We start from the raw sequence: 19084 nt of genomic DNA on the forward strand, positions 1-19084 counted from the left end.
GGAAAGATATTGTATACATTTGGTTTTGTCATGGAATATCTTGGTTTCTCCATCTATGTTAATTGAGAGTTTGGTAGATATAGTAGCCTGAGCTGGCAGTTGTGTTCTCTTAGGGTCTGCATGACATCTGCCCAGGATCTTCTGGCTTTCATAGTCTCTGGTGAGAAGTCTGATATAATTATGATAGGTCTGCCTTTATACATTACTTGACCTTTCCCCCTTACTGCTTTTAATATTCTTTCTTTGTTTTGTGTGTTTGGTGTTTTGACTATTATGTGACGGGAGGAATTTCTTTTCTGGTCTAATCTATTTGGAGTTCTGTAGGCTCCTTGTATGTCTATAGGCATCTCTTTCTTTAGGTTAGGGTAGTTTTCTTCTACAATTTTGTTGAAGACATTTATGGGCCCTTTAAGTTGGGAATCTTCACTTTCTTTTATACTTATTTTTCTTGGGTTTGATCCTCTCATTGTTTCCTGGATTTCCTGGATGTTTTGTATTAGGTGCTTTTTGCATTTTACATTATCTCTGATGGCGTGTCAATGTTTTCTATGATATCTTCTGCCTCTGACATTTTCTCTTCTATCTCTTGTATTTTGTTGGTGATGGTTGTGTATATGACTCCTGATCTCTTTCCTAGGTTTTCTATCTCCAGAGTTGTCTCCTTTCATGATTTCTTTATTGTTTCTATTTCCATTGTTAAATCCTGGATGGTTTTGATCAATTACTTCACCTATCTGGTTGTGTTTTCCTATAATTCTTTAAGGGATTTTTGTGTTTCCTCTTTAAGGGCTTCTACTTGCTTATCTGTGTTGTCCAGTATTTTTTTTAAGGGGGGTTATTTATGTCCTTCTTAATGTCCTCTATCATCATCATGAGATGCGATTTTAAATCTAAAGCTTTTTCAGTGTGTTTGTATATTCAGTATTTGCTTTGGTGGGAGAACTGGTCTCTGATGTTTCCAGGTAGTCTTGGTTACTGTTGCTTAGGTTCCTGTGCTTGCCTCTTGCCATCAGGTTGTCTGTGGTGTTAACTGGTCTTGCTGTCTCTAACAGTAGTTTGATCCTCCTGTAAGTTTGTGCGTTAGCACTCCTGTAGACCTCTTTTCTTTCAACCATATCTGGGAACAGAGAGTTGCTCCTTGGTTTGTGTCCTGAAGTCTCCAGGTGGGTTACTTGGAGCAGAAGAGTTGTTCCTTCCTTCTGCTCTCAGGTGTGTCAGGGCTCCTGATGACTGGATTTTAGTTCTGGGCACAGCCAGAAACTGGAAGGTTCCTGCTGCTGACTGCTCCTATGTTCTTTGTTTTGTGCATTTGGTGTTTTGACTATTATGTGATGGGAGGAATTTCTTTTCTGGTCCAATCTATTTAGAGTTCTGTAGGCTTCTTGTATGTTTATGGGCATCTCTTTCTTGTCCAGGACAACAAGGCATTTTTAATAAAGTGGAAAATTATCTCTCAGCTTTAGGCACACTGCTGTATAATCTACTTTCTCACTGGTCTCAACTCATGGCTTGAGATCCCTATAGGAGTTTCATGTCAGATATCCTTTCCTGCTTGGGATCCTTCTCTAAGAGTTCTTCAGGGAAGCTGATACATGGGAATCTCCAGAATTCCACAGACTCCTCCTACAATCCCATGCCTTTAGTTTATAGCCCCAAAGACAGATGGCAGAAGATCCTTATCTTTTTGTATCTCTAGTACAGGTTCTTTCCATACAGCAACCCTCTCTCAGCCTGGCAGAAGCATCCATGAACAAAAATGAAGAAAAGCCCAATTACACATTTCATTTTTTATCATAGACATCCTTTTTCAGAATCTCAGTGGTACATGCTTCAACCAACCAGATCCCCCATAGCTCCCAGGGACCAAATCACCATCCTAAAAGTACACTTCCTAAGACCTGTGGCTCCAGCCACATATGCAACAGAGGATGGCCTTATTGGGTATCAATGACAGGAGAGACCCTTGGTCCTCTCTAGGCTTGATGCCTTAGTGTAGGGGAATGTCAGGATGGGGAGGTGGGAGGGAGTGGTTAGGTGAGTGGTGGAACACCTCATAGAAGCATGGGGAGAGAGCAGGTTTCTGAAGGGGATACTGGAAAAGGGGATAATATTTGAAATGTAAATAAAAAACCCGATAAAACAAAAAAAATGTTAAAAAAAGAAGGAGGGAGAAAAACAAGAGAAAGAATTAATAAAATCTTCAGCTACAATGGGGAAGGCTATAGGTCTTAGTGAGGAAGCTACAACTGTTGGCTTGGTAAACCTACATGATGGACATGGTAAATGGCCCTGTCAGCTTGCCTTCTAAATAACTATGTCTGTCTCCATTAATCAGTTCTGCTGCCTACTTCTGTCAGAAAGCTTCTTCTTGCAGTGGTGAGTGGTAGTTGAAGAGACTCATAACTTGTCATTAGAAAGCCACGAAAAGAATCTGTCACCACTTCCAAGGCTAAGGGAATATTGCAGAAGAGAGTTTGGGAAGACTAGGAGGGCTTAAGGTTGGGGTAGAGTAATGGGAAGTGCTGTCTTCTGAGGATGATATGACTAATGCATTTCTTGAACTCAGGGCTGTTGTGTTTACCGGAGGAGGGGCTCATGTGGCCCTATCCTTCTCTGAGGGTAGTGGTCATAAGATTAGTGGTTGAGGGGGAAAGGAGAGGTATCTCTTCATGGCTGTAAATAACCTTTCAGAGACACTCCTCCAAGCAACTCTCATTAAACTCATTAAGATACACACACACACACACACACACACACACACACACACACACGCACGTGCGCATGAAAGTAGAGATGGGGAAGTGAGTAACGGGATGAATATGATCAGAATACATTATATACATGTGTGGAAACATCAAAGCAAAGCTGATTATTATGTATAATTATTACATGGTAATAAAAATAAAAATTCTACCACAGAATAGAAGGGAAAGGAAGAAGACATTAAAATTTTTTTTAATGATTCCTTTTGTCCTTAGTATCTTGTTATCCAATGTTGAATGTAACTATACTAGGTTTATCAACAACCCAAGCATACGCTGATATTGGTAAAAAAGGATTTTATTTATTCACTTTTAATTGGTTTTGAAACAAAAAGGGACTTTTTAAAAAGGATGCTTTCCCTGTGACATGTAGAAGGCAGAGCCATGTGTTTGCAGTCCTTTTCTGCAGGGTTAAACTCAGGAGGTCTTTGTGGAGAGGCCATCCCATCACACACATTGTTGGAGCACAGAAAGACAGAAGTGTCTAAAACCTTTCATTGCACATGTCGTGGCCCCGGCAGCATCTGAAGTCCACCAGATAGATGCCCCATTTTATTTTTTTCACATTAGCACAGTTCTTTAAGCAGCCCATGAATTTTAACCACATGGTACCATCCTCTGCAGAAGAAGGGGAACAGATCAGCAACCCTGGAAGAGGATTCTGTAAATCCACTTCTCCCCAACGCACACTGGTATCTAAAAATCACCACATGTGGTTCATACTCCATTATTCAGATGTGAAGGATTGGAAGGCATTGGAAGCTGGAGGCTACCCAAAAGAAAATACATGGTGAGTGGTTTTAAGATTTTACTAGAGGTAGAAAGGCCATCATGAGAGGCTTAGACGCATCTGGGATTACCACTGTGAGAGTTTCTACTGAAAACCTCAATGCCTGGATATCACTGAGGGTAGGAGACTAGTGAAGCCATGTAAATCTTACTCATAAGGAGATATAACCAGGACATATTCCTGACACTGGGCTCTTCTATTTTCATAGCTTGGCGCCATTCATGCAAAACCTTGGGCAGGTACACAAAGAACAGCTTTCATTACCAACCAACTGGTCTCCAGAGTGTATTAACTCCATGTCTTCTGCATTTGACTTCCATGCCCCACCCCAACCCCCGTTCTTTCCAGGACTCTTACTGTTGCCTTGAATACCATCCCTGCTTCAGCAGCTACCACCATTTCTTTCTTTCTTTCTTTCTTTTTTTTTTAATCACGGTGCATTATGGGTATTACCAGCTACTTTAGGAGTGAGGCTGTCTACAGTAATCAGAAGTTCCTTCGCTCCTTCCCCTCAAGGCCCACACATCCCACTTTCTCTTCCCTGTCTTTGCTTCTTGATCCCACCACTCACTTTTGAAGATTTTTCCAGTCATGCAGGCCTCTTCTACTGTTGCAGTACATATTCCTCTACCTCTGCTGCACTTTTCTCCTGGGAACTGGAGGTGGCACATCCTGCACTGCACAATTTCCACAACTTGAAGAGAGGCGGGAGAGGAGAAGCTACTACCTGCAAAGAGCCTATCCTCTACTTCAAGTGTGAATCCTGCTTACAGCTGGGAGTGTCCTGAACCCCCACACCCATCAAAGCATGAGGATAAGTAAAACCAGAAGGGTGGCAGTTTATGGTCCCAGAGGCCTCAGCTTAGAAGTCTGACAGGGATAAAAAGTGGAAGGCACAAGGGAGAGAGAAACATCAGTGCCAAGATGACCAGGCTAGGGCTTTTTGTACTTACCATTGTTATTTTCATGAATGAGTACTTTATCAGCTGTTCAGGCGAGAGAGAAAGAGAACAATCGTGCAGTTGCGTCTGAGGTTTACCCTCCCTTTGCACCTCTCTTCCCTCAGGGCTCATTTTGCCTTTTATCTTGGATTCTTTTTGAGCCTTTTCTACCACTCTAAACTGTTCATGTCATTTTGTACCATGTTTTTCTTTTATCCTCTCCATCTCTTTAGGGCCTCTGAGAGCCTTCTTCCCACCCCCAAGGGATGTAGCATACACCATTCCTTCTTTAGTTGAACCTCCATGATGGTCTCGGCTGGGATCTGACAGAACAGACCTCTGCAATTCAGGAGGTTGCTACTTTCGACTTCGTCATCTGGTCTCTGTGAACCCCACATTCCGCTTCCCTAGTCCCTTGTTCTTGCCCTCAGGATGGTCAGTTTCTGCGCTACTTCTTTGTTTTAGCCCTAAAGACAGCCCCACTGCGACTACATCCTGCCAGAAGAGACTGCTCACGGTAGGAATTCCACCTAGCTGTGGTTTGCTTTTAGCTGCCGGTGCCCACCATGCTCCACTCAACTCCCCCATCTTTGTATCCATTACTCACAACCATTTCTACTCACGTTTGTTAGCATCACGTGGAAGCGACCCAAAGAAAACTGTTGAAAAAACCAAAAGGTAAAATTCATCCTATCTGCAGAATATAATTTTCCAGCCCCCACCTCACAGCTTCTAGGAATCGCTCAGTCTGTTGGCAAACCATCTGCTTCCTCCATTGAGCAGAGAGGGCTTTGGTTAACGTTCATCCCAACGACCTGATAGAGTGTGGGTGGGAGGCATGGCACAGGGGAGCTGCTTTTTCTGCTGGGCTGCCAAGGCTGGCCTTTATCATGGGAGCTCTCACCATTCTTTGATCATGGACATAGCTCACCAACTCTTCATGACTCACCCCTCAAACAGCAGAGTAAGGTCAGGCATCTCAGTAAGTGGGGCTTGAACATTTTGGAGGTGGAAAGGTTCAGGTTAGGACAGGAAGACCCACTATTTATACAGTGGTGAGTCTAGGTTTCTTCAATAGGAGTTAGGGGGGTGGGACACTGAGAAGTGATTGAAAGGCATACCCAGATTCTGGAAAAACCAGTGACTCTAATGTCTTTTCTTTGTAACTTGGTGGAAGAGAGACTGATGAGGAAAATCTTAGACTTGATTTATTCCAGCCATATCTCTCAGGATTTCTGATATCTAGGTCTTTAATTTTGTCATTATATCTCTCTGTGAAAGGACTCAGAATAGATCAGGATTGCTTTCAAAGGGTGGCCTTCACGTCTACATGAGGCCTCCGGGGTGAAAGTTAACGTTTTTTTTGTTGTTTATTTTTGAACCAAAAAAATCTGTGAACCGTAAAAAAAAAAAAAAAAAAAAAAGAATAGATCAGGATTGGATCAGCAGGGACCAAAGTGTCCTACACCGAAGTACCTGTAAAAGCTGAGAGAATATACAAGAACAAAGAATTAGAATGTAGAAAGGCTGAGAATCCTATGAAATACATGCTTCTTAGAAATGGAGGTGAGTGAGATGGGCTGGAGAGACGGCTCAGTGGTTAAGAGCACTGGTTGTTTTCCCGAAGGACACAAATCTAATTCGCAGCACCCACATGACACCTCAGAACTGTCTGTAACTCTGACTCCAGGGGATTCAAGACCCTCATACAGGCATACATGCAGAAAAAACAGCAATGGGCATCAACTTAAAAACGTAATAAATACATTCATAAAAAAAAAAAAAAAAACCAAAAACAGAGGTGAGAGGAGCCGAGAGATCAGGCTCTGAGATCCGCTCAGAATCTTGATGAAGGTAGTGGAGTTTCTGTCAGTCATTTTGTAAGACACTAAAGTAGACAAGGAAAATGGAGAAGGAAAAATGTGTTCCCTTTTTGATGGTTCACATCGAGGCTTCAGTTAGGAGAGAGATAAGCTTTCCCAGACACCAGGCAAAATTAGGTAGAGAGGTGTCTGGGTGTATTGCTTATGTAGAGGATATAACCTGAAGATTCACAGAGCTATATATAATGCCTCACTTTAGTCTTCTGTTTTTTTCTCTCAGCAAGGGGGAGGTGAAGTTGTAGCTTCCCCTCTTCCATTTTCATTGTAGAGAACCAATGAGAGGGGCTACACCCAGGCTTAAGGAAAAGCAACTGGGAGAGATCTAGACACTGGAAGAAAATGCATTTTAATAGGGAGCCACACATTCTGTAGCAAAATGAGTAGAAATCTGAACTAGGTGTACAGATTCATGCTAGTTTGGACATTATTATATGTCAAAAGAGTTAGCTGGCTTATTTGAAAAAGGGTGAAGGGTGAGTGTTTCCCTGGGAGCACCTATTACTCTACTAAAGTGTCATTATTCAGGGTTCACATGTTAAACACCCTGCGCAAATACATGTACTATTATGCCTGGCTAGTATAATTCCTTGTCTGGTCACTTAAAGAGACTTTTCCTTGAGTGTTCATCAGCTCTTTGTTTCTGTCTTCCCAGCATCCTCTTTGATCAGTGAAGACCTTCTAACCCTTTTATAGCCTTTCTGTAACACACACAGACACAGACTCAAACGTAGAATAATATAAAAAGACACACAAATACACACAGATCCTGACAGTTAATGTTAGTGATTGATATTAGACTAAAAATGTGATTGACAATAGCCAAGTGAGATCAGAAGTACTTGGTGAACTAAAGCCATTGAAACTGATGTAGCATATAAAATGCATTGTTTTCCAATACATTTTCACATTATGGAGAGAAACAAATGTGCCCACCTGTTTTGGCATCCAATATATATTTAAAAAATGACTCCAGGGGATTGCTAAAGATGACTCAGTGGGTAAGGTGCTTGCTCTCAAGCTTCATGACTTGCATATAATCCTCAGAATACACATGGTGGATGGATTGAACTGACTCCTGCAAGCTGTTTCCCAACACAAAGGCTCGGTAGTACATACATGTTCTTCTTTCCCCCAACAAAATATATATTTCCAAATGTATGTATATAATATACAATATTAGATATATTATATTATATAATGCCCTTTCTTTTCTTTTCTTTTTTTTGTTGAGCCAGGGCCTATTACCATTGGTTTGGACCTGTCTACTGGAACATGGTGGTCTCACAACTGGGCTAAGAACTTGAAGACAATGGTTGTTCTTCCCTCAGAATCCATTAGAAGCCTAATGTTGTGTGTGTGTGTGTGTGTGTGTGTGTGTGTGTGTGTGTGTGTACACTTTGTGCACATACATAGACACAAAATAAAAATAAGTTAATACTTCATAAGGCACACAAAAATCTTAGTTTCATTGGTGGTGAGAATATTTTCACAATGAGATTGTGTTGAGTAGGTCAGTGAGGCTGGTGGTGACTGATAGAGCTGGATGGATGAGGTCTCTTGTGGACACACAGCCTGAATGATAAGGGGAACAAACAAGAGAAAAAGCCTGGTTGTTGCAGTGCAAAGCCTCAGCTTCCTTGAATCTACCCAGTACCCACAGGACATCTACTAATGATCCAGTGTGAAAAGAACAATTTCTTCTTCATCAAGAGATGAAGCATCAGTGGTCAAATAAGAACAGCCTATCTCATTGCCTCAGGTAAATGAAGAACACAGCATTGTATGACAAGGATGAAAAGAAACTAGGTCTCTACCTCCATGAAAGATATGGGATACAGGAAATATCTAAACAATATGCACTAATACAAGGAAGGACACTCAAGTGTCCTTGAAGAAAATTCACATGCACTTTCTTTTGTCATGAGACTAGCCAGTGCTTTACTGTCAGAAACTCAGAATTGCGATCATCTCCACACACCCATAGAGTCCCCACCCCTTGTGCTGAGAACTAGGGAAGATACTAATGACACTGAGGTGGCTAGAGAGGTAGGTCTGCATTCCAAAGGTTAAAAAAAATCACCAATAATTTATTTATTGTTTCTATGGCAATGTAGAGATTAAATGAAATTATATGGATTTTCAATAGCACATATCAACAAACTTGGCTGCCACATAAGAACAATTTCTAAATTAGCTAAGGAGAAATGAGGGGCTCCTCCATTGTTTTCTATGTAAGTTCGATAGATAGGGGAGGCCAGACTTAGATACTCCCACACAATGGGACAGCAGTTAGCTTGTGAATTTATATTTGATTCTCTTTCATACTTTCAGCGTCCATATTAACATTCTTTATTAGAATTGTTCTAGGGCCTTTTAGTCTTTTGCTTTAGGTTTTTGATCAAAGAAGAAATATATCACATAAACGACCTATGTTCTGCCATATGAAGTGAGAAAAACAAAAACAATTGAAACCCATCCCATATACCTCCCCAGATAAAGATAAGAATAGAGGTTTGAACAGAAATTAACAAAACATTAAATAGGAAAGTAATTGGGGGCATAAGGAATGGCTGGTTAAATGCACATACTCTTTATACAGAGGACCTGAATTTAGTTCCCAGAAGCCTGGTTGGGAGGGTCACATCCTCCTGTAACTCCAACGTCAGGGTATCCTATGTATTCTTCTGGCCTTCACAGGCACAGTATTTTCACGCCCCCCCAACATATGCACTCATCATTCAAATCAAATGAACAAACATGAGAAGTCAATGAAAGCAAGCATTAGTTCTTTGAATAAATCAAATGTTCAAAGAATTTTAGTGCATCTCATGAAGATAAAGAGAGTGGGAGAGATATGCGCATTCCCTAAATGTGAGAATGAAAGAAAGTCTATTATTTCTGACTTTGCAGAGCAGAAAAAAGAGCATAAAGGAATGCTTTCAACAATTATACACAAACTAATTAGGTAACCTGGTGAACTAAATAAAGTCTTTAAAGATGGAATTGACAAATTTACTCAAGAAGAAGCATATATTTGAACAGATCTTCGGCAAGTAAATATTGCCAAATAGCAATCAAAAGAGTTTCTATAAAATAGGCTCAGGCTCGGGCAGTTCCATTGTTGGATCCCACCAATGCTTAAGGGAAATTAAGCACCAATGCTTCAAAACCTAAAGATACAGACAAGTAGGGAAGTCTTCCAAATTCATTATATAGGGGAAGTTGAAGTTCCATTCTTTTCTTTATTGGATAATTTTTATTTACATTTCATATGTTATTCCCTTTCCCAGTTTCCCATCCATAAGCCCCCTAACTCATCCCTCTCCCACTTCTTCTATGAGTGTGTTCCCCCTCCCCAACCATCTCCCTTCCCGCCCTGACATTTCTCTGCACTGGCGCGGGGGGGGGGGTGGTCCAGCCTTTGTAGGACCAAGAACTTCTCCTCCCATTGGTGCTCAGCAAGGCCATCCTCTGCTACATATGCAGCTGGAGCCATGGGTCTGTCCATGTGTACTCTTTGGGTAGTGGATTAGTCCCCAGGAACTCTGGTTGGTTGGTATTGTTGTTCTTATGGGGTTGTAAGCCCCTTCAGCTCCTTCAAACCTTTCTCTAACTCCTCTAACGGGGATCCCATTCACAAGTCAACGGTTTGCTGCTAGCATTCTCTTCTGTCTTTGTCATGCTCTGGCTGAGCCTGTAGGAGAGCTATATCAGGCTCCTGTCAGCATGCATTTCTTAGCTTTACCAATATTGTCTAGTTTTGGTGGCTGTTTATATATATCTATTTGTCTGTCTATCTATCTATCTATCTATCTATCTATCTATCTATCTATCTATCTATCTATCTATCTATCTATCTATGGGCTGGATCCCCAGGTGGGGCAGGCTCTGAATGGCCATTCCTTCAGTCTCTGCTCCAAACTTTGCTTCCATATCCCCTCCTATGAATATTTTTATTTTCCCTTTTATGAAGGACTGGAGCATCTGCACTTTGGTCATCCTTCTTCTTGAGCTTCATGTGGTCTGTGGATTGTATCTTGGGTAATTCGAGCTTTTGGGCTAATATCCACTTATCAGTGAGTGCATACCATGTATGTTCTTTTGATTGGGTTACCTCACTCAGGATGATATTTTCTAGTTCCATCATTTGCCTATGGATTTTTACAAAGTCATTGTTTTTGATAGCTGAGTAGTACTCCATTGTGTAGATGTACCACATTTTCTGTATTCATTCCTCTGTTGAAGGGCATTTGAGTTCTTTCCAGTTTCTGGATGTTATAAATAAAGCTGCTATGAACATAGTGGAGCATATGACCTTGTTATATGTTGGTGCATCATTTGGGTATATTCCCAGGAGTGGTATAGCTGGGTCCTCAGGTAGTACTATATCTAATTTTCTGAGGAATCTCCAGACTGATTTCCAGAGTGGTTGTACCAGCTTGCAATCTCACCAACAGTGGAGGAGTATTCCTCTTTCTCCACATCCTTGCCAGCATTTGTTGTCACCTGAGTTTTTGATCTTAGCCATTCTGATTGGTGTGAGATGGAATCTCAGTGTCATTTTGATTTGCATTTCCCTTTTGACTAAGGATGTTGAACATTTCTTTAGGTACTTTTCAGCCATTCAATATTCTTCAACTGAGAATTCTTCATTTACTCTGTACCCCACTTTTAATAGGGTTATTTGACTCTGGAGTCTAACTTTTTGAGTTTTTTGTATATATTAGATGATAGCCCAATCTGTTGGTTGCCATTTTGTCCTAATGACAAAATCTTTCTTTTGCCTTACAGAAGCTTTGCAATTTTATGAGGTCTCATTTGTTGATTCTTGATCTTAAAGCATAAGCCATTGGGGTCTGTTCAGGAAAATTTCCCTAGTGCCCATGTGTTTGAGGCTCTTCCCTACTTGTTCTTCTATTAGTTCTATTAGTGTATCTGGTTTGATGTAAAGGTCCTTGATCAACTTGGACTTAAGCTTCATTCAGGGCAATAAGAATGGGTCAATTTGCACTCTTCTACATGCTGACCTCCAGTTGAACCAGCCCCATTTGTTGAAAATGCTACCTTTTTTCCATTGGATGGTCTCAGCTCCTTTGTCAAAGATCAAGTGACCATGTGTGTGTGTGTGTGGGTTCATTTTTGAGTTTTCAATTCTATTTCCTTTATCTACCTGCCTGTCTCTGTACCAATACCATACAGTTTTTTTTAATCACTATTGCTCTGTAATATAGCTTGAGATCAGGAATGGTGATTCTCCCAGAAATTCTTTTGTTGTTGAGGATAGTTTTTGCTCTCTTGGGTTTTTTGTTGTTCCACATGAATTTTCAAGTTGCTGTTTCTAAGTCTATGAATAATTGAGTTGTAATTTTGATGGGGATTGCATTGAATCTCTAGATTGCTTTTGGCAAGATGGCCATTTTTACTATATTAATCCTGCCAATCCATGAGCACAGGAGTTCTTTCCATCTTCTTAGATCTTCAATTTCTTTCTTCAGAAACTTGAAGTTCTTGTCATATAGATCTTTCACTTGCTTGGTTAGAGTCACTGTGAAGGGTGTCATTTCCCTAATTCAAAACTTAAAGATACAGAGAAGTAGGGAAGTCTTCTCCATTCATTATTTAGGAACATTGAAGTTGCATTCCTAAACTAAAAAAGAAATAGGAAAACCTCCAAATTTTAATATTAGTGAATATATGTGTAAATACTCTCAAAATATCCACAAACTTGGTTGTATTCAAATTTATCCAAAACGTTATACATCTTGATCAAAAGGGATTTATTGCCTATTAACTTATGATATAAAATTTATGTATGCAATTTTTAATATGAATAGAATGATTATATAAATAAAATGCATGATTATCACAAACACAGCAGCAAGAATAGAAATAGATGAATAGCCTGCAAAGGCTCATGAGGTTTGTGGGTCAGGGCACTGGAGCATATACTCTTTCCTATAATTACTAGCCCACTACATTTTTGGTGTTTTCCCTTCTTAATACATTGTCTCTAACTTTTTAAAAAAAGATTTATTTATTTCATGTATGTGAGTACACTGTTGCTGTCTTCAGACACACTAGAAGAGGGCCTTGGATCCCATTGCAGATGGTTGTGAGCCACCATGTGGTTGCTGGGAATTGAACTCAGGACCTCTGAAAGAGCAGTCAGTGCTCTTAACTGCTGAGCCATCTTTCCAGTCCCTAACTTTATTCTTTACAAAAAAAGACCACAATTGGAGAGAACAGAGAGAATAAGAAACTTTGAAATGATCTGTCCTAAATTGATGTCTGTATCACATTCTTTCCCCTTGATGATCAAGGGTTTATTCAACCATAAAGTTGGTAGGGAGGTTAGGGAGCATCTGGGAGAAACTTGGGAAAGGGCAAGGATATGGTCAAAATATAATGTATGAAATTCTGAAACTATTAATAAAAACATTAGAAAAAGTGTTAAAAAGTATAAATGTCAAGGACATCACCAAGATGACAAGCTCTACTACTGCTCAGCCTTCACCCAAACTTTCATGAAAAGCCACACAAAGCATATTTTCCACGGAGGGAAGGGTTTGAAGTAGGATATTACAGTAGAAGGGTGTAGCATAGAAATAAATAAGGATGGGCATATTGTAAAGGGCGTGGAGGTCAACTTCACATTGCCGGCCTCACCTTCCTCATGAAAATGCAACATGGCAGAGAAGGAGGGAAAGAGAGGGTGGGACAGAGTGGAGAAGAGAGAGAGAGTAAAGGAGAGAGGAGAGAGGCGAGAGGAAAGAGTATAAGTCTCCTGGAGACAGGGAGGTGGACTGAGAACATGATCCCAAAAACCCTTGCATTAAGCAAGTCTTATAGCTCAAACTCTGAGCCTAAGCTTTCCAACTCCAGAATCAGAATGACTGTCAGTACTGAGATCATGTCAGTGTTCATGGACCCCAGATTAAGGCTTTGGGATTGACCCCATACCAGGGCATCTTTGGCCTCATGCCAAACCACGTGGCCTTCAGATTAATGTTTATGTCCTGTGTAACCATTGCTCCATTACTGAAGATGTTTGACTGGCAAGGTATAGTATTTTATATGAAGAAAATAATAAGCTTTTTGCGTCTAATTTCTTCAATCCATGTAATATTTTCATCCCAGAGGAAGGAAAAAAACTTATTTATACAAAATTCTACGAAAATGCACATAGAAACTTTATCTGTAACAACTCTTAACTGGAAAGAACACTGATTTTTCTCAAAAGGTGAATGAGTAAATGAATAGTGATAGAATGGAAGATTATTCAACAATAAAAGAGAATGAAAACTGATAAATTCAACAAGAGTATCATACAGAATGGAAGGGTCAATTTGAAATCTTTTTGCAATGTGTGACTCTCGCTGTGGACAACTTTCAGAACTGCAAAACTGATGACTGGCAGACCTGCCAGTGCTCTGGAGTTGAGTGGAAAGCTTGAATGTAACACCATAGACTTTCTTAGCAAGGTTTGATAGCATTTGCCTTACTTTTGGAGTATTTTACACAAATTCTACACATGATAAAATTCCATAGTAATAGATGCTAAAATAAGCATATACTAAAACCAACAAAACTCAAGTTACAGTTAATACTCTTGTATAGCTGTTTCCTGCTTTAGAAAATAATCATGGTGGTTGAAAATAGCATTGTTGGGAAAGCCACATGAAAGGCACAAAGAAACTATTTGTCAACTTTCTGCAGTACTTTTGAAGTTTAAAAATAAATTTGGTTTTGTAAATAGTTTACTCTAGTTTTGACATTTTATTAAAGGTCTAGGTCTGTGGAAAACAGATGGACCCATATGATTGAATTCCTGACCAATAACCATAATCTCTTTTTCCATTTATGTTGGATCTTGTTGACTTTTCTTATTTTTGTTACTTACCCCCTAGAGGACTTTATCTTGGATAAGATTTCTTTATAGGTCCCCGGGGCACTGTTTAGGTACAGCCTGTGATGTAGCACATGATGTTAGGACCAGAACATGCACTTCTTAGGGCCTCGAACTGAAGAAACATTTTTATGATAAAATCCAGATGGGCAGTAGATGAAAGGCAATCGGCTTAACCAAGTGAGAAGAGGGAACAGGTACATTCAAAGGAGCAGTACTAGAAGTCTCCTCATCACTCAGTAGTGGGTCGAGACTGAGAAAGAAGCCTTGAGAATATTCAGAAGATACATCCAAACCAAAGAAAATGAAAACATCTCTGTCCCTCTAAAGACTAAAGCATGTGACTAAACAGTGAAAGCCCATGGTTATGAGATGATACATCTTTTTCTCCCAGGCTAAGAAACTATCTGAGATATTCAATAAAAGAAAAAAAACTATTTTAGAACGTGTTATGTTCAGATGCACCACCTAAAAGTAAAACTAGTTTGCTCAGTGCTCTGGTCAATCTCAAGGTCTATATGCTAGCTGAGTTTCCCATCACTATGCTGTGCTCCCAGCCCTAGACAGTGAGTTTCTTTTAACATATATCTCTCTTTCCATCCCATAGAGAGGTCCAGAATACAGCTTCAAAGCCTCTCTTCTGTTAGCCTTATTTCTGTTATGCTTGGATTGGCTGCCACCACATACCCAGGTTTCTGTAGTTCTAAAATTTTTTTTATAATATTCAACATATTAATATTGTAAGTCTAATGAAAGGATCTTTTATATTTTTTGTTGTAAGTTTAGTTTTTGACTGCCCTATTTTCTTTTACCTGTCTGCTATTCTGTTTTCAGTCCCACCTCTTGTCACTCAGTGTTATCACTATGGCTTTATATTGTGGGTTTGGTTTAGACGTAGTTTGGATACCTGACAGTATGTGCCAGGAATAGCCTTCTGAGGGAGGAGCATGCCAATGAATTATTCACACCAAATGTTTAGCTCTGAAAACATATATACAAGTAACATTAAACAGACTGAGCATATATTTAGTAGTGTGTGTGTGTGTGTGTGTGTGTGTGTGTGTGTGTGTGTGTATTCCAGTTACTTTCAACATTCCTTAGATGTCTGTAGTTCTTTGTGTAGGACTGAGGCCTCCTGGGCTTTCCCTCACTCACACTCACATGTCTTTTGCTGTTGCTCTTTTTCAACTCATATTTGGGCAGTCAGGTTGATGAGAATTTATGTGTGGAGATTCAGACATTTCTAGGAGACACAATCTCACAGAAATCTATTGTCTCTCTGGCCCTTAAGTCTTCTTGTTGCCTCTTCCGTGATGATCACTGTGCCTTAGATACAGGAGTTGTTTGTAGATAAATACATTAACTGGAGCGGAACTCCACAAGTCTCCGTTTTGGTTAGTTGTCTCTGTTGTAAAGGAAAGTTTCCTTGATGAGGCGGGAGGGCTGCATTTGTCTGTGGACATAAGAACAAATAAGTAAAGTGTAGTTAGGGGTTATGCTGCTTTAGCAAGATGGCCGGTGTAGGTTCTCCTTAATCCATGATTTCAGTAGTTCTAAGTAGTTGGGTAAGTTTGAAAGACCAATCATGTTTTCCTTGCATGAGCTTTCTAGGTAGTCTTTTAGTACCATGAGAGCTAATCCCTCAGGGAGGGGCCTTTGAATTAAATTCTACTTTAAAGCTTCTGGGCTCTGTGTCTTAAGTGCATGGTGTCTTCAGCAATAGAACTTACCTTCTACTTTTGGGGGCATCCAAGGAAATAGTTTGTAATATTTGGGGGAATTTCTTGGACGATCTTGATCAACAACTCTGAAGAGGATTTCTGATATGTTTTGTAATGTAGACTTTGGCTTTTGGAGGTAGCATTGTCAACTCAGATAGGAAAAAATTTATTTAAATTATATGTGTATATTTATAGATAGACTTATGTATATTATAGGTACTTTTAGGTACTTAATAATGTGATTCCTTATGATGACCTTTCCAGGCATCCTTACTGTTATTTTCTTTCTACCTCCCTTTTTGCATGTCTTCCCGCATACCTAAATTAGAGTCCTTCCCCCATTCCCCAGTCAGATAATTTGTACCTTGCTATCATCCCCTTTCCATTGCTCCTTAAGACCCCACCCTTGGTTTCTTGGTTTCTGTTGTTACTCTAGTATATTATGTACTCAACATCTGAAGATTTGGAGTTAGGAGCCTCAGATAAGAGAGAACATGTTACATTTGCCTTTCTGTGTATGGGTTACTGTACTTCGTATGACTTTTCAGAGTTACATCTATTTACCTGCAAGTTTCATGTTTCCATTTTTCTTTACAGCTGAATAGTATTCCATTTTCATTATCTATTCCTTGTTTGAAGAACATTTAAGTTTTTTCCCATAGCTACTGTAAACAGAGTGAGAATGAACATGGTTGAAAAAGTGTCTTTGGAGTAAGATGTTGAGTACATTGCCTTCTGGTTGAGTACATTGCTTTCTGGCTCTGAGTTGACACTGTGTCACAGCTCTATGTACCCAAGAGAAAGCCAGTCTCCAGGAGTGCTTACACAACTGAAAGCACAAGTAAGACCACCACTTCTGCTCTGAGGTACCTGCCAGGAGCCCTCAGGACACAGGAATGGAGGAGCAGTCTGGGACAGGATCCTTCTGTTTTTCTCCTAAGCCCAGAGCTGACCCTGTGCCACAGCTCTCTGTATCCAGATCCCACTGGAAGAAAGTCAGTCTTCAGGAGTGCTGACACACAGGCTTAGAGGAGGGTCAAGCCACTGTCAGAGACAGCAAGACCAGCTAACACCAGGGACAACCAGATGTCGAGAGGCAAGGGCAAGAATCTAAGCAACAGAAACAAAGGCCACTTGGCATCATATGAACCCAGTTCCCCCATCATTATTTGCAGATGATATGATGTATACTTAAGTGAACCCAAAAATTCCACCAGAGAACTCTTAAACCTGATAAACAACTTCAGCAAAGTGGCTGGGTATAAAATTAATTCAAGAAAATTAGTAACCTTTCTCAACTCAAAGAATAAACAGGCTGAGAAAGAAATTAGGGAAATGACACCCTTCACAAAAGTCACAAATAATATAAAATATCTCGGTATGACTCTAATCAAGCAAGTGAACGATCTGTAAGACAAGAATTTCAAGTCTCTAAAGAAAGAAACTGAAGATTTCAGAAGATGGAAGGATCTCCCATGCTCATGAATTTGAAGGATTAATATAGTAAAAAATGGCCATCTTGCCAAAAGCAATCCTCAGATTCGATGTAACCTCCATCAAAATTTCAACTCAATTCTTTGTAGAGTTAGAAAGAGCAACTTGCAAATTCTTTTGGAATAACAAAAAACGAAGGTAGCCAAAACTGTCCTCAACAATAAAAGAACTTCTGGGGGAATCACCAGTCCTAACCTCAAGCTGTATGACAGAGCAATAGTGATAAAAACTGCATGGTATTGGCACAGAGACAGGCAGATGGACCAGTGGAATAGAACTGAAGACCCAGAAATGAACCCACACACCTATGGGCACTTGATTTTTGACAAAGGAGCCAAAACCAACCAATGGAAAAAAGATAGTATTTTCAGCAAATGGTGCTGGTTCAACTGGAGGTCAGCATGTAGAAGAATACAGATCGATCCATGCTTATCACCCTGTACAAAGCTTAAGTCCAAGTGGATCAAGGACCTCCACATCAAACCAGATACACTCAAACTAATAGAAGAAAAACTAGGGCAGCATCTCGAACACATGTGCACTGGAGAAAATTTCCTGAACAAAACACCTATGACTTATGCTCTAAGATCAAGAATTGACAAATGGGATCTCATAAAACTGCAAAACTTCTGTAAGGCAAAGGACGCTGTTGTTAGGACAAAACGGCAACCAACAGATTGGGAAAAGATCTTTACCAATCCTACAACAGATAGAGGCCTTATATCCAAAATATACAAAGAACTCAAGAAGTTAGACCACAGGGAGACAAATAACCCTATTAAAAATGGGGTTCAGAGCTAAACAAAGAATTCACAGCTGAGGAATGCCGAATGGCTGAGAAACACCTAAAGAAATGTTCAATATCTTTAGTCATAAGGGAAATACAAATCAAAACAACTCTGAGATTCCACCTCACACCAATCAGAATGGCTAAGATCAAAAACTCAGGTGACAGCAAATGCTGGCCAGGATGTGGAGAAAGAGTAACACTCCTCCATTGTTGGTGGGATTGCAGACTGGTACAACCATTCTGGAAATCAGTCTGGAGGTTCCTCAGAAAATTGGACATTGAACTACCTCAGGACCCAACTATACGTCTCTTGGGCATATACCCAAAAGATGCCCCAACATATAACAAAGAAACGTGCTCCACTATGTTCATAGCAGCCTTATTTATAATAGCCAGAAGCTGGAAAGAACCCAGATACCCTTCAACAGAGGAATGGATACAGAAACTATGGTACATCTACCCAATGGAGTACTACTCAGCTATTAAAAACAAATGATTTCTATATTTGACATTTAAAATGTAAATATAAATATCCAATAAAAAAGGAAAAACAATAGCTTCATGGAATTCATAGGCAAATTGGTGGAACTAGAAAATATTATCCTGAGTGAGGTAACCCAATCACAGAAAAACACACATGGTATGCACTCACTGATAAGTGGATATTAGCCCAAAAGCTCGAATTACCCAACATACAATGCACAGATCACATGAAGTTCAAGAAGAATGATGACCAAAGTGCTGTTGCTTCAGTCCTTCTTAGCAGGGGAAACAAAAATATTCATAGGAGGAAATAC

The 19084-nt window shown here is 39.9% G+C and overlaps 1 protein-coding gene across 1 annotated transcript; it reads right to left on the reverse strand.

Moving 5' to 3' along the window:
- Window positions 1–3246: 3246 nt before the first annotated feature.
- On the reverse strand, window positions 3247–5494 carry Pate1 (prostate and testis expressed 1). The gene is made up of 5 exons (XM_032909266.1): window positions 5443–5494; window positions 5117–5152; window positions 4506–4538; window positions 4124–4246; window positions 3247–3380 (listed from the first exon to the last, which is right to left on the reverse strand). Exons 1-5 carry the CDS (start codon window positions 5492–5494, stop codon window positions 3247–3249), a joined length of 378 nt encoding a protein of 125 aa, XP_032765157.1.
- Between the last annotated feature and the right edge of the window lie 13590 nt (window positions 5495–19084).

This window comes from Rattus rattus, chromosome 8 (genome assembly GCF_011064425.1).
Source record: "Rattus rattus isolate New Zealand chromosome 8, Rrattus_CSIRO_v1, whole genome shotgun sequence".
Lineage (NCBI taxonomy): Eukaryota > Metazoa > Chordata > Mammalia > Rodentia > Muridae > Rattus > Rattus rattus.